This window comes from Nerophis ophidion, linkage group LG09, assembly GCF_033978795.1.
Source record: "Nerophis ophidion isolate RoL-2023_Sa linkage group LG09, RoL_Noph_v1.0, whole genome shotgun sequence".
In the NCBI taxonomy this organism is placed as follows: domain Eukaryota; kingdom Metazoa; phylum Chordata; class Actinopteri; order Syngnathiformes; family Syngnathidae; genus Nerophis; species Nerophis ophidion.
Genome location: NC_084619.1, coordinates 33268350 through 33295576, shown reverse-complemented (window position 1 = coordinate 33295576; position 27227 = coordinate 33268350). Strand labels below are relative to the sequence as shown.

The window sequence follows — 27227 nt, the reverse complement described above, 5'->3', positions numbered from 1 at the left end:
CGCTACATCTGTAAGTGCAAGTTAAAACTCTACTATGCAAAGCCAAACCCATTTATCAACAATATCCTGAAACGCCGGCGGCTTGGCTGGGCCCGAGCTCACCTAAATTGGACTGATGCGAAGTGGGAAGGTGTTCTGTGGTCTGACGAGTCCACATTTCAAATTCTATTTGGAAACAGAGAACGTGGTGTCCTCCAGAACAAAGAGGGAAATAACCATTTAGATTAATATAGGCGCAAAGTTCAAAAGCCAGCATCTGTGATGGTATGGGGGTGTATTAGTGCTCAAGGCATGGGTAACTTACACATCTGTGAAGGCACAAATAATACTGAAAGGTCCATCCAGGTTTTGGAGCAACACATGTTGTCATCCAAGCAACATTATCATGGACGCCGCTGCTTATTTTAGCAAAACAAGTGTTACGACAGCGTGGCTTCGTAAAATAAGAGTGCAGGTACTTTCCTGGCCCGCCTGCAGTTCAGACCTGTCTCCCATCGAAAATGTGTGGTGCATTAATAAGCGTAAAATACAATAGCGGAGACCCCGGACTGTTGAACGACTGAAGCTCTACATAAAACAAGAATGGGAAAGAATTCCACTTTCGAAGCTTCAACAATCAGTTTCCTCAGTTCCCAAATGTTTATTGAGTGTTGTTAAAAGAAAAGGTGATATAACACAGTGGTGAACATGCCCTTTCCCAACTACTTTGGCACATGTTGCAGCCATGAAATTATAAGTTAATTATTATTTGCAAAAAAAAATAAAGTTTATGAGTTTGAATATGGGTTGAAAAACATTTGCAAATGATTGTTTTCCGTTTATATTTACATCTAACCAGGGGCGCCGAAAAGGGGGGATAAAGGAGACCGGTTCTAGGGGCCCATGATGGAGGGGGGCCCAGAGAGGCCCCTAATGATGATGAAATTATATGAAATTATGTGTTGGGGGCCCTGTAAAGATTATTTTCATGGGGACCAAAATTGCTAGCGGCGCCCCTGCATCCAACACAATTTCCCAACTCATATGGAAACGGAGTTTGTACTTTTACACATCAACAATACACCTAGTAGATGTGTGATCACACACAACACACCCACTACATGAAGATTTATAGTTTCCGCACACTATTCGGCACTTGTTATTTGGCTCTTAGTTAATAGGCCCTTCGTACGACATTACTATTTTTGAGAGGAGCTCTGGCTTCACTTTGTGTCACTTGTAAAATTGGCCTTGCGTTTTTTTCTTTGGAGTTGGAGTGCTCAGGTGGTATATATTTTGTCAAGGCCACAGTGCAACAATGACAAAACCACAGTTCAAAAAATGCAATTAAAAAAAAAAACTGCAATGGGAAAAATCACAGTCTCAAAAAATAGATTTGCAATGAATAATAAAAGAGTGAAACGTTAACTATATGTTCCTTTAAAAACATTTTTAAATCAAAAACAAGCCACTAATTAGGTCATGTTCTTGGTAAACCTGTTAGATTTACAATGACCATCAAACACATTTCTAGATATAATGATTGATGATAAATTGAACTGGAAATCTCATGTAAAAAATATACAACATACAGTAAAGGAGCAAGAAACACATCAATAATGAATAAAGCAAAACATGTTGTAGACCAAAAATCACTTCATATTCTCTCCTGCTTGCTAGTGTTACCATATCTGAGTTACTGTGTAGAAATATGGGGAAATAACTACAAAAGTACACTTCATTCATTAACGGTGTTACAAAAAAGATCAGTCAGAATAATACATAATGTTGGATATAGAGAATGTACAAATCCTTTATTTATTGAATCAAAAATACTGAAATTCCACGACATATTGAATTTGCAAACAGCTAAAATTATACACAAAGCAAACTATAACCTGCTACCCAAGAATATACAACAATTCTTCTCAAAAAAAGAGGAGAAATATAATCTTAGATAAAAATTTAATTTGAAACATTTCTATGCACGTATAACACTTAAGACCTTCAGTATATCTGTTTGTGGAATTAAATTATGGAATGGATTAAGCAAAGCAATCAAACAATGTACTAATACGATCCACTTCAAGAAACTCTTCAAACTTAAAGTGTTTACAAAGAAGAAGAACCATGACAAACATTCGCAATTTATTTCATCCATCCATCCATTCATTCTCAAAATAATCTTACTTATCTCATCATTATTAATTATTAAATTATTATTATTATTAATTTATTTATTTATTGTGATTACTTATGGAGTATATTGTGAATAAATTGAGAACGGGAAGTTAACAACATTTTTTAGCAACTGTTATGTTAAAGAAAAGGGGTAGGATTAAATAAGCTCTGCTTCTTCCTACTCCTTTTCGAACCTGTTGAAAAGAAAAACTGGAAATTGTGATGTATCATGTTGTATGCTTGCATGTTAGAAATAAACTCAAACTCAAACACTCAAAACATCCACAGCTAGTGTTATCTACTGTAAATTAGAGACTACAAGCATCTACTTTTCTTACTTCCTACACTTTGAAAACAGCGGCCTTTAAAACGGTGCAGGTACTTTATGGATCTTTTTTTTACTAATTACCATAATGTTTTGTGCTCAATAGTTGTCATTAAACATATGCATAGGACAGGGCCATGTATTGCGAAAGCTGGATTCGTACCATAATTCCTCAACTTTCTGCATAGCCCCTCTACGATCTGAGCCACGCCCCCTCTATATGTTCATGTATGAATGCACTGCCACTCTTTGGGGACACTATACAAGTGGCACAGACCAAGTGAGTAATTGTCGTGATTATATTTGCCATATTTTACCCATTTCAGGTCGGGGTTGTGCTGCACTACTCGTCTCTGGCGACCATGCTGTGGCTGGGGGTGACAGCAAGGAACATTTATAAGCAGGTGGTTAAGAAGCCACCACAGAGCCAAGATGGTGACCCACCTCGGCCCCCTAAACAGCCATTGTTAAGGTAAACACTGACTTTTTTATCTACTGCATACATTGTGTTACCTGCATTGCACCACACTACTTTGAGTACCTTGAAGCTTGTAAAGCGCACAAGAATGTGAGTTTTCCATCTATAGTCGGATGTCCGTCCTTTTTATCTCTGTAAAAATATAAAAAACTATTTTCCGTTTTTCTTCGATTTTTTCCGACCTACAATGTGTGTTCAAATCTTGAGCCGTTTCTTTACCATACCAACTAAGGTTTTCCCTTAATAACTATGTTTTTTGATAAGCCAGTGGTAAAAAGTATGGTTTTCCATACTACATAGCTTCAACTTAAAAGGTGAAGCTATGTAGCGAAGCAACTCCGCAGGCAGGGAACAAAATATACGAGAACCATCAATGATGAGTGGTTGGTTTACGTATGAGAAAATCCATGATTGGTTGGTTGGTGTACAATGAGGAGCCATGATTGGTTAAGATTAGGGCAAAACATTACGGACAGGCCAATCTGAGGCAAGCTAGGGCGTGTCATCGAACCAAGAAGAAAAATCACAACAGACACGCACATCCCAAATGTCGATGAGAGAGTCGGAGAAGAGAAGAGGGAATATTCAAGCGGGCGATTTATATTTTTTTAAAAACTAGTGGAAGTTGGCACAGGGATTCTCTTCCTAAGATTTTTCTTTTTGCGATGTAGAGGATGTCTAGGAAACCCACAATGTGTCTACTTGGCCACATTTGAACAAATGTATGTGTCTGGATAAAACAATATGTTATGTATTTGACACATAGCTGTGATTGCCGCGTTCCTTCCTAGGCAGAAGACAAGAAGACAAGCTTTTTAATAAACTAAACGCAGGACAAAAATACAAACCTAAGGATTAGAGATGCGCGGATAGGCAATTATATCATCTGCATCCGCGTAACCAAAATCGTCATCCACCCGCCGTCCACCCGAACCAACATTTTATCAGGACCGTACCCGCCCGCCAACCGCCCGCTGAAGTACATCAGAGGTTGGCCACCTTTACCACTCACAGAGCTATTTAAACCTGTTTCACATAGTAATGATGACAATTGGAGCCACTAACGTTCTCGCGACTATTCAATAGCGTTCATCCTAATGACAATAATATGGGCGTGTTGTGAAGCCATCGCCTTTGACACCTTCAACATGTACGAACCGATTGTTGGTCCAGCAATATGTCGTGTGTAGCTTCCGCAATCACACATCCAATCCAATCCACTTTATTTATATAGCACATTTAAACAACACTAACGTTTCCAAAGTGCTGCACAGCCATGTTAAAAACAATATTTAAAAAAAAAACAATAAAACAAAAAATAAATAAAAATAAAACCAATAAAAACAATATAAAAACAAATATGATTAAAACCTATTTTAAAGGGTAAAATCAATTAAAACAGTAAAATAAAAATCAAAGTGTATAAAAAACACAGAGGACAACAGAGGACAGAGGACCACACAACTCACGTAGTGTTAAAAGCCAAAGAATAAAAGTGGGTCTTAAGACGAGACTTAAAACACTCCACTGTGGAAACAGTTTGAACATGGAGCGGCAGAGTGTTCCAGAGCTTAGGGCCGACCACAGAGAAGGCCCTGTCTCCCCTGGTATTAAGTCTGGTCTTGGGCACCACGAGCTGGAGCTGGCTCTCGGACCTAAGAGCACGCGCAGGAATGTAAATTTGGATGAGGTCCGAGATATATTGAGGTGCCAGTCCATGTAAAGATTTAAAAACAAACAGCAATGTTTTAAAATCAATTGTAAAATGAACAGGGAGCCAGTGCAAACTCTGAAGAATTGGGGTTATATGCTAGCGTTTCCTGGCCCCTGTTAAAAGTCGTGCTGCCGCGTTCTGGACTAACTGCAACCGGGAGAGAGCTTTTTGGCTAATGCCAGCATAAAGTGCATTGCAGTAGTCCAGGCGACTTGAAATAAAAGCATGCACGACTTGTTCAAAAAGGTTAAAAGATAAAAACGGTTTAACCTTTACTAAAAGACGAAGGTGATTAAAACACGATTTTAAAACACCATTGACTTGTTGGTGTAGTTTAAAATTGCTGTCTATAGTGACGCCAAGGCTGGTGACTTTGGGACGCACATAATTTTGCAATGGTCCCAAGTCAGTGAGGGCCGGACCAAAAACTAAAATTTCCGTTTTTCCCTCATTCATTATTAAAAAATTCTGGGCTAACCAAGCCTTGACGTCGCATAGACAGTTAAGAAGGGGTGTCAGGGGGCCATGGCGTTTTGAAATCGGCATATACATTTGGCAGTCATCTGCATAAAAGTGATAAAACACTCCATGTTTCTTAAAAATATCTCCAAGAGGGAGGAGATAAAGAGCGAACAGGATGGGGCCTAACATAGATCTTTGGGGGACACATATGAGCTTGAAAGGCATACTGGGTGATACAGAGTACACTGATGGTTGTGATATAAACAACTTTAACACTTACTAATATGCGCCACGCTATGAAGCCACACAATACAAGATTGACAAACACATTTCGGGAGAACATCCTCACAGTAACACAACATAAACGCAACAAAACTAATACCCATAATCCTTTGTATTCATTACACTTCCTGAATATATTTTACACCCCCGCGCCCCCAACCCCGCCCACCTTACCTACGCACGAGAGGAGGGGGGGAGGGGGGAGGGGGGGTTGGGGTGTATAAAATAGTCAGGAATTTTCATGATTACAAAGGATTGTGGGTATTTGTTGTGTTGCGTTTATGTTGTGTTACTGTGAGGATGTTCTCCCGAAATGTGTTGGTCGTTCTTAATTGGTGTGGCTTCAAAGCGTGGCGCATATTACTAAGAGTGTTAAAATTGTTTATATCACAACCATTAGTGTACTCTGTGTCAACCAGTATGCCTTGCAGTCGTGTGCGTGTTGCTGCGGAAGCCACACACAACATGATGCAGGACTGAAAAGCAGATCGTGTATGATGTAAAAGGCGACAAAGCCAAAGGCGTCATAGCACGCTCTAATATTTAATATCTGGATAACTGTCACCCGCCCGAATCTAATTAAAATCTATTTTTTCGTCATGTCAACCGCCCGACCCGCGGTTTACCCGCGGACTCCGCGGATGAGACCGCAAACCGCGCATCTCTACTAAGGATGCTAGCAATCGTGGAGCTAAAAAAAAAAAAATGTCACCAAGGGTGAAAAACGAGGAATGCTAGTGTGTACAAAAATCACTGGAGCTAGGACAAAAACCAGGAGAACATAAATGTTGCCGATAGCAAACATTGACCCAGCAATTTATGCTGGGTGACAGAAAACTATAAAGGGGAGTGATTAACCAAAAACACCTGGTGGGAAAACAAATTGCAAAACTAAGACAGATGAGGAGAATCAGTGACCATGGAAATCAACAGAAAACAGGGAAAGAGGGTGCACCCAGGAAACAGACTAAAACAGAAAAACTACCAAACCCAAATAGTGCCATGACCCGGGTGATGAATGATGACACAATGCCCACATATGAGTTGTTTACCATGTAAGCCATGGAAGATGTGGAATACACGTGATGACTTTTGCTACAGTATAGTCTGTCTAAATGTCTCATTTTAATTGGTGTTTTAGAACAATGCAGTAGCTGACATTTTCTTCATTATTTTTACTGTTTATATGTTGACATTAGATAGTTGAATCATTTAGAAAATAAACAACATAACTGCAAGATGTTTTGACTTCATGCTATAAATCCCAAATGGCTATTCAGATAAAGGAAGTTAGCTAATAGAGTTAATAGAGTTAACACTGTTTGTACTCTATGATTTTTGTATTTGGAGCAGTAAGAAGTGGAGAGGGCGTCGAACGGACAGAAATTGGCTATAGAATCAAAGCCAAAATCCACTGAAGCAGAAACAAAAAGGAAAATGCAAGCTGCTCAGAAATTTGCCAGGAAGGCTCACGTTAGAGCCATCAAAGCAAAATGCCAAAGTAATGTGCGAATTGGTTCCTGTGGATGTGAACGCAAGTTGTAATTACTGGCGAGACTAAATTACATAGTGACTGAAACAGACATAGTGATTCATTTGTATGATTGGGATATGTATTTGTGTAAACTCTGTTGATAATTTTTCAATTCTTTAAACACTAAAACATCTTCCCGGTAAGTTCTATTCAAGTGTACTTGAGAGGAGGCTACACCGGATGGTCGGGCCTCGGATCCAGGAGGAACAGTGTGGTTTTTGTCCTGGTCGTGGAGCTGTTGACCAGCTCTGTACTCTCGGCGTGGTCCTTGGGGGTGCATGGGAGTTTGCCCAACCAGTCTACATGTGCTTTGTGGACTTGGAGAAGGCATTCGACCGTGTACCCCGGGAAGTCCTGTGGGGAGTGCTCAGAGAGTATGGCGGGCCGCTCCCTGAATGATCAGTGTCGGAGCTTGGTCCGCATTGCCGGCAGTAAGTCGGACCCGTTTCCAGTGAGGGTTGGACGCCGCCAAGGCTGCCCTTTGTCACCAATTCTGTTCATAACTTCTATGGACAGAATTTGTAGGCGCAGTCAGGGCGTTGTGAGTATCTGGTTTGGTGACTGCAAGATTAGGTCTCTGCTTCTTGCAGATGATGCGGTCCTGATGGCTTCATCTGGCCAAGATCTTCAGCTCTCACTGGATCGGTTTGCAGCCGAGTGTGAAGCGACTGGGATGAGAATCAGCACCTCCAAGTCCGAGTCCTTGGTTTTCGCCCGAAAAAGGGTGGAGTGCCATCTCCAGGTTGGGGAGGAGATCTTGCCTCAAGTGGAGGAGTTCAAGTACCTCAGAGTCTTGTTCACGAGTGAGGGAAAAGTGTATCGTGAGATCGACAGGCGGATCGGTGCGGCGTCTTCAGTAATGCGGATGCTGTACCGATCCGTTGTGGTGAAGAAGGAGCTGAGCCGGAAGGCAAAGCTCTCAATTTACCGGTGGATCTTCGTTCCCATCCTCACCTATGGTCATGAGCTTTGAGTTATGACTGCAAGGACGATATCACGGGTACAAGCGGCCAAAATGAGTTTCCTCCGCCGGGTGGTGGAGCTCTCCCTTAGAGATAGGGTGAGAAGCTCTGTTATTCGGGAGGAGCTCAAATTAAAGCCGCTGCTCCTCCACATCGAGAGGAGACAGATGAGGTGGTTTGGGCATCTGGTCAGGATGCCACCCAAGACCCTCCCTAGGGAGGTGTTTCGGGCACGTCAGACTGGTAGGAGGCCACGGGGAAGACCCAGGACACGTTGGGAAGACTATGTCTCCCGGCTGGCCTGGGAACGCCTCGGGATCCCCAGGGAGGAGCTGGACTAAGTGGCTGGGGAGAGGGAAGTCTGGGCTTCCCTGCTTAGGCTGCTGCCCCCGCGACCCGACCTCGGATAAGCGGAAGAAGAAGGATGGACATCTTTAGATGGTCCTTTTTTTTTGCTAATTTTAGCATGTTCAATTGCGTCTTTCCCCCGCCAGGGCACCCCCCTGGACCTGTGGCCCCAAGACCTCCGGCTTATTTTCAGTCTTTTTCATTAAGTTCAATTCACATCCCTGTTGCTCACTTACCAAAGACTGAAAGTCTGACATAGACCAAATGTACTGACATGTAGCAGTGGTGTCGCGACAAAGATGAATATGGCTAATGTACCAATAAGTTGATATCATGATGAACAATTAGGCCTGTCAAGGTTAATAGGATAACAAGTTAACTCGTCTGCGCTATTTTTTTGAAACGCGATTAAGGCGCGAGTGTCATGTGTGACCGTCGGCCCACACTTAATTGCGGAAAACACACTACAGCAAACGAAAACACAGGGAAGCACACTGCAGAAATAAACAATTAAATGTGTAGACTGAATGGTAAGGTTAGTAGTCCCAAAGTCATCTACATCTGTCACTGCCATTAGCTGAGTCATCAATCAATCAAAGTTTACTTATATAGCCCTAAATCACAGTGTCTCAAAGGACTGCACAAGCCACAACGACATATTCGGCTCAAATCCCACATCAGAGCAAGAAAAAACTCAACCCTCACAGGGCGACCGGTGCAATGGATGTCGAGTGGATCTGGCTTAATAGTGTGGGAGTCCAGTCCATAATGGATCTTACAAATTAGTGTGAGAGTCCAGTTCATAGTGGGGCCAGCAGGAAATCATCTTGAGTGGAGACAGGTTAGCAGTGCAGACACGTCCCCAACTGATGCACAGATGAGTGGTCCACCCACCCTGTGTCCCGACTTTGGACAGCTAGCGAATCATTTGTGGTCACCGAATCTGTGTTCCCCTCTCCTTAAAGGAGAGGGGGGAAGAGCAGAAAAGAAAAGAAACGGCAGATCAACTGGTCTAAAAGGGGGGTTTATTTAAAGGCTAGAGTATACAAATTAGTTTTAAGATGGGACTTAAATGCTTCTACTGAGGTAGCATCTCTAACTGTTACTGAGAGGGCATTCCATAGTACTAGAATGAATAGAAAACGGTCTATAACCAGCAGACTTTTTTGGGGCTCTGGAAATCACTAATAACCTGGAGTTCTTTGAACGCAGATTTCTTGCCAGAACATATGGTACAATACAATCAGCAAGATAGGATGGAGCCAGACCTTGTAGTATTTTATAAGTAGTACAACCTTAAAGTCCCATCTTAAGTGCACAGGAAGCCACTACAGGTGAGCCAGTATAGGCGTAATATGATCAAACTTTCTTGTTCATGTCAAAAGTCTAGCAGTCGCAATTTGTACCAACTGTAATCTTTTAATGCTATACATAGGGAGACTCGAAAATAATACGTTACAGTAATCGAGATGAGATATAACGAACGCATGAATAATGATCTAAGCGTCACTAGTAGACAAAATGGAACACATTTTAGCCATATTACAGAGATGAAAGAAGGCCGTTTTAGTAACACTCTTAATCTGTGACTCAAACGAGAAAGTTGGGTTGAAGATAATACCCAGATTTTTAACTGAGTCGCTTTGTGTAATTGTTTGGTTGTCAAATGTTAAGGTGGTATTATTATATAGGTGTCGATGTTTAGCAGGACCGATGAGCAGCATTTCCATTTTCTTATTGTTAAGATGCAAAAAGTTGCTGGACATCCATTGTTTAATTTCATTAAGACACGCCTCCAGCTGGCTACAATTGTTGGTCAGCTTTAGGGGCATGTAGAGTTGGGTGTCATCAGTTTAACAGTGAAAGCTAACACCGTATTTGGGTATGATTTCACCTAGCGGAAGCATAGATGCTAAAGCGTGCAGGTCCAAGAACCGAACCCTGTGGAAATCCGCACATTACCTTTACATAGTCTGAGGTCACATTGTTTTGGGAGACGCACTGCATCCTGTCAGTGAGATAGGAGTTAAAGCAAGACAAGGCTAAGTCTCTGAGGTGTGGACTCGAGTCACATGACTTGGACTCGAGTCAGACTCGAGTCATAAATTTGATGACTTTAGACTCGACTTGACAAAATGTAAAAAGACTTGCAACCCGACTTAGACTTTAACATCCATGACTTGTGACTTGACTTGGACTTGAGCCTTTTGACTTGACATGACTTGCTACTTTCCCCAAAACCCAACAATTAAAAAGTTATTCAGGAGCGCTCCGTATCTGTCCGTATCTGTCCGTGTCTGTCAGCGTGTGTGCGATGACAGCGTGTGCGCTACCTGTCAGGACAACAGCCAATCAAATTACATCCACGTTATTTTCGTCACACAGCATTCAGCCAATCAAATTGCAAGAAAAGCAACGAAAAAGAGCTCTCAACCAACACGCCAGTGAGGAAAAGTTATGCCAAAAATTGTTTTGTTCGGGTATAAAAACTATGACTTGGTCAACAAAAAAGGAATTCCAGTATGCAAAGCATGCGGTTCGTTTGAAGATTACAGACGGAGACGCAACAACTTCCAACGTCGTTCGACATTTGAAGTTGCACAAAGAAGGGTACGTTTTGAATGTAAGCTAACGTTTATTGGCCAAGTAACGTAACTTTTATTTGCTGTGTAGTTAAATCAGTGAGGCTGTTAACTCACTGCTAACGTTGTAACCATAGACATCTTATAAGTAGACGCAGCATCGATCACTCCTGCCTACTGGCGCAGACGAGACAAGACGAGACGAGACGCGCGGCCGCCATCTTGGAGTGGTGATCCCCTCCACTCAGTGCAATTCATTTGGAAGGAGCAATGAACTTTCGGCGCATTTAATTCATTTTACCTCACTGAATACCACTGATATTCACGCGCTTTTTTGTCATACGTGTAACTATGATAAAGGAAACATTTTTTGGCGTGTTCATCGTTTGCTTAACAATAATAGAATATTCTTATATGCTATAAGTGACCAGACGTCCAAGATCAAAACTGGGAATAATAATCCCAAAAAGGGGGAAAAAAACGGTCAGGTATTTCTAAGTTGAAAAAAACAATATGATTAGGTTATATATACATGCATATATCCTACATAAACAATGTATGAATACATTAGATATCTACATATCTTATAGACTGTATTTCTGTTGCTATAACAGCAGAGAGTTTATTCTGTCTTGACACTTTGTATTAATATTTTGTATTACATTCTTCCCTTAAATGATCATGTTTACAGTGATTGTTTTATATGTATTTTTCATGTATGTTGCTTTGGATAAAAGTTTCTGCCAACTTAAACATAAACGTATATAAACACCTGAAAGTCTTTATATCTGCTAAAACCACAAATCTGTTTCACTGGATTCCGAATAAAAGCAAATTCTGTCTTACCCAACAAAGTTAGTATTTGTATATTGTTACTTGAAGACTTATTCCTGGTTACAGTTATACTGTTAAGAAAGTATTGTCTTATACTTTGCCTAAAATGAGAATGCATCATAATCAGTGGCGGCTGGTTAATTTTCCATAGGGCCGTGAATTCTAAAAAGTACAACTCTGTTCCTTGTTATTTTCATGTAGTTATGTTTTTCATGTGTACGCACACATCAACACATACAGTATGAGATGAGGTCAATGAGATAAGGTAACAACAGGATAGAAACTGCTGTGGAACTAGTTCCAATGCTATATGCCATGGAAATACAATGTTAACACCTTTGTGCAAATAAGTACAGTTGCACTTGTTTTTTCAAATGTGTTCATTCTGTAAAGGAATGTGTTAAATGTTTAAAATAACTGGTTAATAGTGCTATTATGAAGTGCAATGTCAGCACAATTTTTTTTATTATACTGTAAATACGTACAGCGTTTTAAAAGCATACACAATCTGTGTAAATGTATTAGTCTGTGGTTAAAAGGACTTGAAGTGACTCGAAACTCAAAATGCAGGACTTAGGACTTGACTTGAGACTTTCCAGTCTTGACTTTGGACTTGACTCGGGACTTGCCCGTCTTGACTTGGGACTTGACTCGAGGGCAAAGACTTGAGACTAACTTGTGACTTGCAAAACAATGACTTGGTCCCACCTCTGCTAAGTCCGACATACCAATACGTGTTTTGATACGCTGTAATGATATATAATGATCGACAGTATCTAAGGCAGCGCTAAGATCAAGAAGCAGCAACATGGATGACGCATTAGCATCCATCGTTAGCAATAGATCATTTGTTATTTTTCAAGGGCTGTCTCCGTAGAGTGATTTGCCCTAGAACCGGGTTGAAAGGGTTCACAGAGATTGTTAAACGCTAAGTGTTCATGTAGCTGCTGTTCAACAATTTTTTCGAGGATTTTCTAAATAAACGGAAGGTGGGACACCAGCTGGTAGTTTACCATGAGGTCAGGATCGAGGATGAATAACCGCTTTTTTGAATGCTCGGGGAACAGTGCCAGATAAGTTTATAATATTTAGCACTGATGGTCCAAATATTGCTAACAGTTCCTTGATAAGTTTCCCAGAAAGTGGGTCAAGTAAACATGTTGTTTGTTTTATCCCATTTATATGCCGCATGAGTTCCTCTAACGTTAATTCATCAAAAAGAGAGAGACTGTGTTGGAGGGCAATATCCATCGTATGTACATTCGTATCTCTGTTAATAGAACTCATTGTAGCAGGCATGCATTGTCTTCAATCTCCTTTCTAATGAGTTACATTTTCTTATTAAAGAAATTCATAAAGTCAAATGCCGGGTGGGTGGAGCTACTAGAAGGAGTCTCTTGTTGTGTTAGCAATGCTACTGTACTAAACAAATATTTAGGATTGTTTTTGTTGTAGCGGATGAGATTCTAGTAGTAATTAGCTTTAGCTAAGGTAAGCATGCATTTATAAGTTATTTATCTATCATTCCATGCTTCGTGGAAAACCTCAAGTTTAGTCGCGCCATTTCGCGCGTTCCAGCTTTCTACGTAAAAGTTTAAGAGCTGTAGTTTCTTCTGTAAACCATGGGGTACGCCTTTTAGGGGCCTTTTTTAGCTTAAGTGGTGCTATTTGTTAGTGAGGTTATCAATAGAGCCTACATAATGTGGGAATGGTGCCATTACCGAAGTCAGTAGGCAAGCAAGAGTCATTGTTGTGATAGCATTAATGTCGTGGCTGCTAAAGCAGTGATTATTATTAGCTTGTTGACGATGAATCAGAACTTTGAATTTTATAAGGTAATGATCGGACATTACTTTAGTATACAGGAGTATCACAACTTTGGAGGTGGTGACACCCCTGACAAGCACTAGATCTAGCGTATTACTGTTGCGATGCGTGGATTCATTTACTACTTGTGTAAGACCACAGCTATCAATTATAGTCTGGAGCGCCAAGCGCGGATGGTCTGATAGGGTATTCATACAGATATTAAAGTCTTCCATTATAGTTATTTTGTCGGCATGCGTCACTAGATCGGCGACAAACTCTGAGAATTCACTGATAAGGTCTGACTAGGGCCCAGGAGAGCAGTATATAACAGCCAGGTAGAGAGGCAGCGGTGCGACAGACGTCATAGTAATGTAATATAAATAATATAAAATATAAATTAAATCAAATGTGATATAAATCAAATGATTCATATTTATTACTTAGGTTAGGGGTAAGGTTAAGGTTTTCATTGTATATTAGTATATTAACATTCACCTAACAAAAATGCAAACTTTTGACAACAAACTTAGTCACTGCTCGGTGACATTTGTTTAGCGGTAGACGTGAAATGAAGCGACTTGGAGGAGGAGTGTAATTTGTAGTGACCATTTCAGTAATTCTGCTTTAGAAAAAAAACAGAAGCACTCTCACGGGGAGAAAAGACTGAGTCAAAACCTGCGTAAAAACAAAGAACGGTGAGCTGACCCAACTGACTGGCTGACTCAAAAACGAGAGAAAAATAAGGGAAACGGCTGGTATTCTATTTTGCGTCCTGTTCTCCTGATGTTTTCCTCTAGATGCTTAAGGAAATTCTGAAAGAGCATGAGAAAACACAGGCTTTGGTGTCTAAAGAGGAGATGGAAGAGCGGTAAAGTTAGAAGTAGCAAAAAATACATCAAGATAACTTTTGGTTTGAACATTTCGATGATCCAGAGACTGTGTTCTTTAACAGAGGAAACAATTACACTCAGTCACCATGTTTCTATGCGCCAAATTCGACTGATCCAAAATTACAACAACAGCTCACAGTGTGATAACAGGTTTAGCTGGTGCTACACCATTCAACATATGTATTATTAAACTAGCAGATACTTACCTCACTCTGTATTTTGTTGGAAGGTGTGATGAATCCAACACCAAACATTGATCTAATATCTATCAATAATTATAATGCATAACATCTGACATTATTAGTGATTCTCCATATTCAAGTGTTTCTGAAGGGCCACAGGAATACAGATGGGGCCTCTCTATTTTCTGTGCAAAGCAAATCCTCTGATACCTTCATAATTGGGGCGGTTAATACGAAATGTTCTGGAGTCGCTGACATCATGCACTGCTTGTGAATGAGATCATTTGTCTGGAGGCAAGAAGGGGGATTGTGCAGCACAGCATCCATGTTGATCCACAGTGATTGACCGTAATGGCTCCTGTCAGACAAACTCATGCAATTCGACTTAGGAGCTGGAGACGAATCAATTCCCCCTTTTCTCCAATCATTACCAATCGCCTGCCATCAAACCTATTTCTGCTCATCTACCTTTCTGTCCCTTCAATCTCGACAGAACCTATGGCATATCAAACGGACCATCACGGTCAGTGTTGTCAGGAATCAGCATCACCTTGTTAGAACCATTTATCTCTTTAAATATAGATACAACCCTGAACACACAGTAACTCAAAAAATTAACGGTGAATGTACAGTACATCGTCCCATCATAATGTTAGAATGCGGGCAGCACCGTGGGAGATGGGTTAGTGCGTCTGCCTCACAATACGAAGGTCCTGAGTAGTCCTGGGTTCAATCCCGGGCTCGGGATCTTTCTGTGTGGAGTTTGCATGTTCTCCCCGTGACTGCGTGGGTTCCCTCCGGGTACTCCGGTTTCCTCCCACTTCCAAAGACATGCACCTGGGGATAGGTTGATTGGCAACACTAAATTGGCCCTAATATGTGAATGTGAGTGTGAATGTTGTCTGTCTATCTGTGTTGGCCCTGCGATGAGGCGGCGACTTGTCCAGGGTGTACGCAGCCTTCTGCCCGATTGTAGCTGAGATAGGCACCAGCGACTCCCGCAACCCCAAAGGGAATAAGCGGTAAAAAAATGGATGGATGGATGTTAGAGTGCACTCAGAATAAACCAATGCATACACGCCAAATCCACTTCCACAGTTCTAAGCTAGATTCAAACCCAGAACCACCTAGCTGTAAGCTGTCCTTACTTTCAATTAATTTAATTAAATTTGCATGATTAAATAGATTTGTATGTTACTGTCACCATAACTTGACTGGTAGAGAGTAAGTCATATTTTGTGGGAAGATATCAGTCGGTTGTATAGATGGTTCAAGGTGGGTTCATATTTTAGTCTAACTTGGTACCGCTTTAGACTTTAGCCTTCGGCCTTTGCTGAAGTTCACTGAGCATCAGTTGTCCTCATGTAGAGCAACATGTGTCCTAGACAAGGTCCAACGAGGGGGCAGTAGGAGATGACATGCATCAGCAGTGCAACAACTGTCATGATCTGGCAACTCAACTGCCGCCTGTCTTGTTTTTGTTGCTGTGCCTTGTTTCTGTGTCACGGGGATGAGCCACCTGCGCGCACACCTGACATTCATTTCCTCTTGACCACTTAAGCTCTCCAGTCCATTCATTTGGTGCCATCAGAGTACTAATGGTTATCCTTCCAGTTGTGCTCATCTCCTCTACTTTGACTTATTTTTTTGCTTTGCCTGGGGGTCCTACTGCGGCTGAGACAAAAAAGTAGGAGTATTGTAAGGAATCAGACACTGGATACACTTTACACTACTTAATTCTGATTATTGTTGTCTCTAACCTCATTTAAATACCACAGCCCGTTTTTGTGAGTTTGTCAATAAAAAGCGTGTGTGAACTCTTTGTATATGTAAGCAATGAGTTGTATTGAGTTTACAGTCAAGCTTGCAGTTATGGGATGAAAGGCACAAAGGTTGTAGGTCAGATGTCTTACGTTCCACTAATTTCATACGTATCTTGCTGACGGGACCGTGAATGACTTTCTGTTGGAGGGGGCAGGCCAAGCCCCTTGGGGAGCTATTTCACTCAGAGGCAGTGACAGGCGGGTAATTCAACCAACCAACACCACCTCCAACTACGCTCCCTCTTTCCCTCCTCACAAACCCCTCAATACCATCGGCCCAGACCAACAACTTGATTACAATTGAATTTTTGGGACTGGTGCTGTCTGACGAGGGATAAGGGAGAAACGGCACGAGAAGGAGGGAGCAAGATGGAGAGATGTGAAGGTTAGCTCAGTGACAGAGGTAGAGATTGAACAGGATGGAAGAGGAAATAGCATATTGTTATGTAGGGAAACTGGATGACAGGGCAAAGTGAGAGCACAAGGACACAGCAGGTAGGGAGGGACCTGCTGGGGGATTAGCTTTGTTTCTGCGCACCATTTTTCTGTGACGCAGTCGTCAACTCTGACTTGCCCTCAAACTTTCTGGTTACTTTATAATGTGTTTTATCAGGCAGCAGATGACGGATTATTGAACCCATACTAATATATTTTTAGAACGTTTAGCTTTGCCGGGTCAGCGTCCCGGGCTGCTGCGGCCGGGCTGCATGTTTACGGCCTCTGGGTTTAGGCGCCCACCCCTTCCGATTGTCCAGCCCGATGGGGGCCTGCTGGGTCTAATCCCCGACCGCGGTCTGTCCTGGCGCCTGGCTCATGGTGGCCAGGTTGCTTGTGGGGTGGGGCAGTCTTCGCGCCCGGCTGTAGAGAGTCTCTGGGCCCCTCTTCTATACTTCTGCCCACGTAGAGTGTGGTCTTTTACTGGCTTGGAGCCTGGTTGTCTCCTGCTTTTCCCGTGCCTTTTCCTTGGCTGGGTGTGTCGGCCTATGGCCTGCTTGGGTCTGGGGGTCCTGTTGCTGGCCAGCCTGTCTGTGTAGGACCGGTTGTCCCCCGTTTCCTGTATACTGCACATAATGTAGGGGGTTGGGCTTTCTGGGTGGCTACCTTGGCTCCCGCACATACTAGTAGACAAATATATTGTACATACATACGCACATACACGCGTATATTCATACATACATATATACTTTGATACATGCATACGCACATACATAGGAACATTCACGCATACATTGGTACATTCGCACACACAAACATACAAACATACACACACGGGGTACATACATCCACATGCACATTCACTGTGTAAACATACATACATACTGTACATACATGCCACTCGCGCATTTAATTACGTTTCATCAAACATATAATAACCGTGTTCAACCCTGGGGGAAACTGGGTGCAAACAAGGGACGCTGCTAAAGCTTTTACCATATCAATTGATAAGGTTAAATATAGTCCGCTCCTCTTTCTCTCTTCCCTCTTTATCTGCTTTCTATTATAATTTAAGTATTCATTACATGTATGTATTGTTGCATTTAAAGCGATTGTAATGTTGATAATAGAGGTAATGATGTCTATTAGTCATGATCAATAGTGTTATATTCAAACCTTGTTTCCATATGAGTTTGGAAATTGTGTTAGATGTAAATATAAACGGAATACAATGATTTGCAAATACTTTTCAACCCATATTCAATTGAATGCACTACAAAGACAAAATATTTGATGTTCAAACTCAAACTTTTTTTTTTTTTTGCAAATAATAATTAACTTAGAAACTTCATGGTTGCAACACGTGCCAAAGTAGTTGGAAAAGGGCATGTTCACCACTGTGTTACATCACCTTTTCTTTTAAAAACACTCAATAGACATTTGGGAACTGAGAAAACTAATTGTTGAAGCTTTGAAAGTGGAATTATTTACCATTCTTGCTTGATGTACAGCTTAAGGTGTTCAACAGTCCGGGGTCTAGTTGTCGTATTTTACGCTTCATAATGCGCCACACATTTTCGATGGGTGACATGTCTGGACTGCAGGCGGGCCAGTAAAGTACCTGCACTCTTTTACTATGAAGCCACGCTGTTGTAACACTTGGCTTGGCATTGTTTTGCTGAAATAAGCAGGGGTGTCCATGATAACGTTGCTTGGATGACAACATATGTTGCTCCAAAACCTGTATGGACCTTTCAGCATTAATGGTGCCTTCACAGCTGTGTAAGTTACCCATGCCCTGGACACTAATACACCCCCATACCATCACAGATGCTGCCTTTTGAACTTTGCTCATATAACAATCCGGATGGTTATTTCCGAAGGACAAAACGTCCACATTTTCCAAAAAACTTTGAAATGTCGTAGATGAGCCCGGACTAAGAAAAGCCGGTGGCGTTTCTAGGTGTTGTTGATAAATGGCTTTGGCTTTGCATAGAGTATTAACTTGCACTTACAGATGTAGCGACAAACTGTAGTTACTGACAGCAGTTTTCTGAAGTGTTCCTGTGATATCTTTTATACACTGATGTCGGTTTTTGATGCAGTACCGCCTGAGGGATCGAAAGTCCGTAATATCATCGCTTACATGCAGTGATTTCTCCAGATTCCCTGAACCTTTTGATGATATTACGGACCGTAGATGGTGAAATCTCTAAATTCCTTGCAATAGCCCGTTGAGAAATGTTGTTCTCAAACTGTTCCACAATTTGGTCACAAATATGTTCTCAAAGTGGTGACCCTCGCCCCATCCTTGTTTGTGAATGACTGAGCATTTCATGGAAGCTGATTTTATACCCAATCATGGCACCCACTTGTTCCCAATTAGCCTTTTCACCTGTGGGATGTTCCAAATAAGTGGTTAATGTGCATTCCTCAACTTTCTCAGTCTTTTTGCCACTTGTTCCAGCTTTTTAAAAAAATGTAACAAATAACAAGGTTTTACAGTTCGAATGTTAAGTATCTTGTCTTTGCAGTCTTTTCAATTGAATATAGGTTGAAAAGGATTTGCAAATCATTGTATTTTGTTTTTTACACATCATGCCAACTTCACTGGTTTTGGGGTTTGTAGATCCTTTTTTTTAAACTAAAGTTTACGTGTCACACACTGTAGTTCTTTTGATCGCCTTTATCTTTGATTACAGCCTTGTTTCCACGAGCTTTGATTTATTCTTTAATACCGATCACTAAATACTGTAAATGATGAGTTTGCTATAAGCCAAGGGCTACCTTTCTGTCCTAATAGATAATCATTCTACAAACCCCGTTTTCATATGAGTTGGGAAATTGTGTTAGATGTAAATATAAACAGAATACAATGATTTGCAAATCATTTTCAACCCATATTCAGTTGAATATGCTACAAAGACAACATGTTTGTTGTTCAAACTGATAAACATTTTTTTTTTTGCAAATAATCATTAACTTTAGAATTTGATGCCAGCAACACGTGATAAAGAACTTGGGAAAAGTGGCAATAAACACTGATAAAGTTGAGGAATGCTCATCAAACACTTATATGGAACATCCTACAGGCGTGTGGGCTAATTGGGAACAGTTGGGTGCCATGATTGGGTATAAAAACAGCTTCCATGAAATGATAAGTAATTCACAAACAAGGATTAGGTGAGGGTCACCACTTTGTAAGCAAATTGTCAAACAGTTTTAGAACAGCATTTCTCAACGAGCTATTGGAAGGAATTTAGGGATTTTACCATCTACGGCCCGTAAATCATCAAAAACTTCAGAGAATCTGGAGAAATCACTGCACGTAAGCGATTATATTACGGACTTTTGATCCCTCAGGCGGTATTGTATCAAAAACCGACATCAGTGTGTAAAGGATATCACCACATGGGCTCAGGATTGGAACACTTCCTAAAACCACTATCAGTTACTACAGTTGGTCGCTACATCTCTAAGTGCAAGTTAAAACTCTACTATGCAAAGCCAAACCCATTTATCAACAATATTCTGAAACGCCGCCGGCTTGGCTGGGCCCAAGCTCACCTAAGATGGACTGATGCAAAGTGGAAAGGTCTTCTGTGGTCTGATGAGTCCACATTTCAAATTATATTTGGAAACAGAAGACGTGGTGTCCTCCAGAACAAAGAGGAACATAACCATTCAGATTGTTATAGGCGCAAAGTTAAAATCAATCAATCAATGTTTATTTATATAGCCCTAAATCACAAATGTCTCAAAGGACTGTACAAACCATTACGACTACGACATCCTCGGAAGAACCCACAAAAAAAAATGCTTGCATCTGTAATGGTATGGGGGTGTATTAGTGCCCAAGGCATGGTTAACTTACACATCTGTGAAGGAACCATTATTGCTGAAAAGGTCCATACAGGTTTTGGATCAACTTATGTTGTCATCCAAGCAACGTTATCATGGACGCCCCTGCTTATGTCAGCAAGACAAGTGTTACAACAGCGTGGCTTCGTAAGAAAAGAGTGCGGGTACTTTCCTGGCCCGCCTGCAGTCCAGACCTGTCTCCCATCGAAAATGTGTGGTGCATTATAAAGTGTAAAATACGACAGCGGAGACCCCGGACTGTTGAACGACTGAAGCTCTACATAAAACAAGAATGGCAAAGAATTCCACTTTCAAAGCTTCAATAATCAGTTTCCTCAGTTCCCAAATGTTAATTGAGTGTTGTTAAAAGAAAAGGTGATGTAACACAGTGGTGAACACGTCCTTTCCCAACTACTTTGGCACGTGTTGCAGCCATGAAATTCTAAGTTAATTATTATTTGCAAAAAAAAAAACTTAAAGTTTATGATTTTGAACATGAAATATCTTGTCTTCGTAGTGCATTCAATTGAATATGGGTTGAAAATGATTTTGCAAATCATTGTATTCCGTTTATATTTACATCAAACACAATTTCCCAACTCATATGGAAACGGGGTTTGTATATTGGCTCAGAATTTGTTTGGATTAATGCTTGTAAGTCTCTCTTTATCAAAAAGGCCTTTGGCTATTGCTTTAGTTTCAAACAGGGATTTTAATTTTTTTAACCAACCAAATACTTTTTTTCATCCTCTCTTCCAGATTTTATTTAGTTAGTGGTGGAGTTCCCCTCATCATCTGTGGGGTCACAGCAGCCGTCAATATAGACAACTATGGCAGCGGGGAGCAAGCGCTATAGTAAGTACTTGCACACACAACAACTCCATTTAAACAAGGTGAACCAGATGCAAGTGTGAACATACTGTACATAAAATGGTTTTCTCTTCTACTATTTTGTCCTATGTAACAACACTTTTTTTTTCTTAAATGTGTAACTCTGCGAAAATAGAAACAAAAGCCTACTGCAGAGGACGCTGGTTCTCAGGAGAATATTGTTTGCATGGATCAGCCTTTGACAGATTTCGTGTCATGTTCTCAAATGGGTTAGTTTATTTTGGGTTAAAAATTGTTAGGTGATGCTGTAACGTTTTTGGCAAAATGTGTTAGTTATGAATGTCAATGTTATGCAGTGAATGATATATTTATAAACTGTGGTCTTCATCTAAAAAGTTTTCTGAATACAAATACTGTGTCCAAAATTGCGGCCCAGGGGCCATTTATGGCCTGCAGCTTATTATTATTTGTTTTGTTTGGCCTTCGACACATTCTCAGAGAAAATAAACACTTTTTTTTTTTAAACATTTAATAAAACAAAAAAAAGGAAACTAGCCACAAATCATCCCTAAAATAGGACTTCAAAACCAAAATGGTAGACAACATGTGCATCTTACTCTATATCAGTATTTGTTAACCATAAGAGACCCATTGTTGGACCACAAGCGCCCCCTACAGTGCTGCCAAAAAATATCTGTTCCTCAGCTGTGGTCCTTATGGGCACAGTGGTAGTCATTTGTAATACATTTTTCCACCACTTGTGGCAAAAATGACTACATCAAACAAACAGAAGTAGGCTGGAACTCAAGTCACATCATTTTTAAGCGCAAAAATGATGACTAAAGTGGTAATCTTGTATTTTCATTTTCACTTAACTTTTTTATAGTTTATTTAAGAAACTGATATATTACTTTTATATATTTAGTTCACATTGATTTATCTAAGCACCGCTTAATTTGTATGCACATTTATTTTTCATCAGTTTTTATGAGTACCTTCTTTTGCAGTTTATTTGATTAGTATTCATTTTTGTAATTAGCTTGACCTACGACTTGATGATAATCTTTGTGATTAACACATGATTTCACATAATTTGACAAGGTTTATCCTGTTAAACTTTAAAGAAGTAAGATATAATTATTGAATATGATTAAAATCAAGAGTAAGATCAGTATTTAATTGTTAATATTTGAGGGGGCCCTGGGCTCCTCTATAGTGGAAAAGTAGGGCCCTGAAGTCAAAAAGGTTAAGAACCCCTGCTCTATATGGTCTTTGACTCTTTGAGGATTTTCGTGTGTCCTGTCATGATGAACATGTATCCAACTTTGAGTGTGCGATAGCCCTCAAAAAGTTGTCGGAATAATAATTTTGATAAAGAATATAGAGAATAAGAAATTAACTATCTCATGGTTATTAGATATTAATAACAATAATTTGCTGTGTTAGATATAACAAAGCAAAGATGGGGGTGTGTTTTTTTCCAGATAGTTTAGCATATATTAAGTAGCCTCTGTCCTTAATTTTTGACACCACATGTTGGACACTGTTGCTGTAGACCTTCTTGCTGGCATTTTGCAGTGAACATTAATATCTGATTATGTTTATGTTCGATGCAGCTGTTGGATGGCATGGGAGCCCAGCCTGGGAGCTTTCTTCGGTCCGGTGGCGCTCATCGTCCTGGTGACATGCATTTACTTCCTCTGTACCTTTATACAGCTGCGGCGCCACCCTGAAAAGAAGTATGAGCTCAAACAGCTGACAGAAGAGCAGCAGAGGTTGGCCTCCATCGACGTGCCAACTCACTGCCAGCAAGCCGCCGAGCCTGGCACCTTGACAGCTCAACCTGCTGGGAGCCACTGCCCCGCCGGCTGCCCGGGTGTACCCATTAATCCCGCACTGTTGGCCAATGAGCACTCCTTCAAGGCCCAATTACGCACGGCAGCCTTCACTCTTTTCTTGTTCTTGGCCACCTGGACTTTTGGGGCGCTGGCTGTTTCCCAGGGTCACTTCCTGGACATGATCTTCAGTTGCCTTTATGGTGCCTTTTCCGTCACCCTTGGCCTCTTCATCCTCATCCATCACTGTGCCAAGCGGGACGACGTCTGGCACTGCTGGTGTTCTTGTTGTCCGGGACGGCGGGCCAACGCCTGCCCCGGTGGCCACGGACAGGGCAAGCTTCCGCCCAAAGTCAACGTGAATGGAGATACACCCGCGCATGGCTACGGTCACAGCCACTGCCACCATGACTCTCCTTGTGAAGCCGTGATGAGCTGCAGTGTAAGTCACTGCAAACACGCTGCCCTTGGATCCTCACAAAATCACGTAACATGCCTGGCCCCCGTGACGCCGTGTTGCGCTGCCCTGCACAGCCAGCAGCTGATGGAGGAGGAACCTACAGCTACGCATGTGCTGCTGCATGCCGATCCTGAGGGTTACCGACCAGGCATACAGTTGCAGCCTTGCTTGAAGACCAGCACCAGGACTAAAGGCCGCCAATTCAGCCGCCGGTCTGCCACTAGCGTTTGTGGCGCGGCGAGTGAGCGGGAATACGCCTATCATATCCCTTCCAATGTGGATGGAGGCAGCGTGCACAGCTCACACACTGACAGTCCTCACAGCAGCCACGAGCGTCACACCCGCACATGTCCACATCTTGTCCACGAGGGCCTCCACGAAGGACATCACACATGCCACGCGGCGGCAGCAACTGCCCACGAGGCCCTTGCGTGTCATAATCCCTGCCACCGGCACGTGTGCTGCGCCAAGGCGGACCTTTTCCCTTCCCTGTGCCCAGCAGAGGCAGCCGACGCAGGCGTGTTCCTGTGCGGTTGCAGCAAAGCGGCAGAGGAGGAGCCGATCCCCCATCACCATATGGAAATGCACGGCCCACGCAGACAATCCTACGCCCAGAACCCACCCAATCAGAATGGAATTCTAAAGGGCGGCGTGAACGAGGGACTACTTTACGCCTCAGACAGCACAGGAAATATACGCACTGGACCCTGGAAGAATGAAACTACTGTGTAGTGCGGGGTGGTATTGGGGCGCTTCACTTCATTTGATTCGCCTCCCTTTTAAGAACTAAAGACTAATACAAACATCTCAATCAACGTGATATTTGTTAGTGCTGTTTTACTGGACACAAATTTCACATCATATAAAACATCCATACACAAAACAACCATTTCCACTCACATAAATATTTGAAAAGATACAGTGGGGCAAAAAAGAATTTAGTCAACCACCGATTGTGCAAGTTCTCCGATTTAAAATGATGACAGAGGTCTGTAATTTTCATCATAGGTACACTTCAACTGTGAGAGTCAGAATGTGAAAAAAAATCCAGGAATTCACATTGTAGGAATTTTAAAGAATTTATTTGTAAATTATGGTGGAAAAAAGGTATTTGGTCAACCATTCAAAGCTCTCACTGATGGAAGGAGGTTTTGGCTCAAAATCTCACGATACATGGCCCCAATCATTCTTTCCTTAACACGGATCAATCATCAAAATGGATATATGGATGATACAGCAGAGGATTGGGAGAATGTCATGTGGTCAGATGAAACCAAAATACAACTTTTTGGTATAAACCCAACTCGTCGTGTTTGGAGGAAGAAGAATACTGAGTTGCATCCCAATAACACCATATCTACTGTGAAGCATGGGGGTGGAAACATCATGCTTTGGGGCGGTTTTTCTGCTAAGGGGACAGGACGATTGATCTGTATTAAGGAAAGAATGAATGGGGCTATGTATTGTGAGATTGTGAGCCAAAACCTCCTTCCATCAGTGACAGCTTTGAAGGGTTGACCAAATACCTATTTTCCACCATAATTTACAAATAAATTATTTAAAATTCTTACAATGTGAATTCCTGGATTTTTTTTCACATTCTGTCTCTCTCAGTTGAAGTGTACCTATGATGAAAATTACAGACCTCTGTCATCATTAAAAATGGGAGAACTTGCACAATCGGTGGCTGACTAAATACTTTTTTGCCCCACTGTACAAGAGATGTCCACTCTTTCTAGTCACTACAGATCTATTTATGTATAAACGAAATTGAAAGGTGTGTGTATGAATATGTGTGTTAGTGGTTCATGGTAACACAACTTTTTGTTTTTTTTTTACACTCCATCCAATAGTTTATGATCAAACTAACCAAAAACCAAATGTTTTAAGAACTCATGGCTTCCATGTTTTAGAAAAATAAACCAGCAATTATAGACCACATGGGTTTCCTTGCCATTCGTCAACCCGTTGTAAAAAGAGTGGTACCTTAGCTTACGAGTAATATGAGATTCAGTAAAAGATGTCGCTCTGCTTTTGTCATGCTTTAAATTGCGAGCCTCCGAGCAGCTAAATGGTGTAGCTTATAGCTAGAGATCAAAAAATAACTTTGTTTTTCAACCATTGCAAAACAAACCTTTAGCAGTGGTCCAGCTTCCAAAGCTTTCTGTCCAGCATCTTATTCCTGCTTCGGCTTGCTCTTCCACCCAGAACCCGGTTTAATGCACACTCCTGGAGCTGCTCCCAGTGTCAGGGGGGGTTTGTTGCTCGACTGGGCTACGAACACCGACAAAGTCCTCTCAGCTTCTGCTTCACAGCACATCGCCTGAAAAGCATCCACTCTTCTGATTGTGGGAGATAGCATAACTAGTAATATTCCCTTTTCCAATGCCAACACACGCTGCTATTCTAGCCTTATTGACCAGCCTTCTATTTTCGGTAACTTGGCTCGTTGTATACATGTTGGATCAAATGAGAAAAATCCTTTTTAGTCTGCTGGAAAAAGTAAATGCTGTACATTATTACTGTATTGCATAACTTCATAAAACTGCTGTATTGTAGCTGTTTGTACTACTATTGTATTGTTTTTCAAACGATATTTCTTAGCTATAAGTTTGTTGTTCTTTTCAAAAGTTGTGTTACATTTTGAAATTGTGCTGTTTTGGCACAGAATAAATTGATTTCAGTTCCAAGTATTCTGAGCTAGGAGCTTGGTTGCAGAACGTAATGCGCTCGCAGGTTGAAGTACCATTGTATGTACAAGAAATCAAACATGATGCTGTTTGTTTTCTTCCTTAGAGAGGTGATCTACGATACGTTTGTCATTCATCTCCTTTAAAAAAAAAAATCCCAAAGATTGCATGCTTTGTTCAACCCAACCATAAGTAGCAACTCCAACTCTATAAAGGAATATCCATGCTTACCTGTTTGATTTGCCTTTCACTCATTAGACTGCTGCAGGCCATCATATAATCTCTCAGACCAGGGTTCTGAGCTTTTTTGAAGGGGTTTAAACATTTAATTTACATAAATAGTATTTTTTCTACCTACCTTCTGTAATGTTTGTTCTGTAAAAAGAAGAAATTTTGACCAAAAGTCTTTACAGTATGAAATTCACAGGGCCATGACTTTGATTGATTTTCACATAACGCGAACCCTGCATTCATGTTGTAGATTCGGACAAAGAATCCAGTATAGAATTCCAGGAGATGTGTATGGTTTATTTGTCACCATGAATATGCTTAAGCTGTGTATTGCATGTTTATTTTAACGAAAGGTGTGTTTTGGTATGTGTGGACAAGGCCAGTCAGTATTTAGAAAATCCAGTAGAAATAAACAAATCTGGTTGCAAACCCTGCTCTTGGAAAAAAAACCACCATGGCACGCATATCATGTCTCTATTCATAACATACACTTTTGTCT

At 41.2% G+C, this 27227-nt stretch overlaps 1 protein-coding gene across 2 annotated transcripts in view; it reads left to right on the top strand.

The window, feature by feature from the left end:
* Positions 1-24792, top strand: part of LOC133559270 (adhesion G protein-coupled receptor A1) — a 557171-nt gene extending 532379 nt beyond the window's left edge. For both annotated transcript variants that reach the window (XM_061910875.1, XM_061910876.1), the window contains 3 exons: positions 2812-2957; positions 21441-21536; positions 23129-24792. In XM_061910875.1, coding sequence (XP_061766859.1) covers positions 2812-2957; positions 21441-21536; positions 23129-24539 — 1653 coding nt within the window. In that variant the 3' untranslated portion in view covers positions 24540-24792. The remainder of the gene's footprint in view (positions 1-2811; positions 2958-21440; positions 21537-23128) is intronic.
* The last annotated feature ends 2435 nt before the right edge of the window (positions 24793-27227 follow it).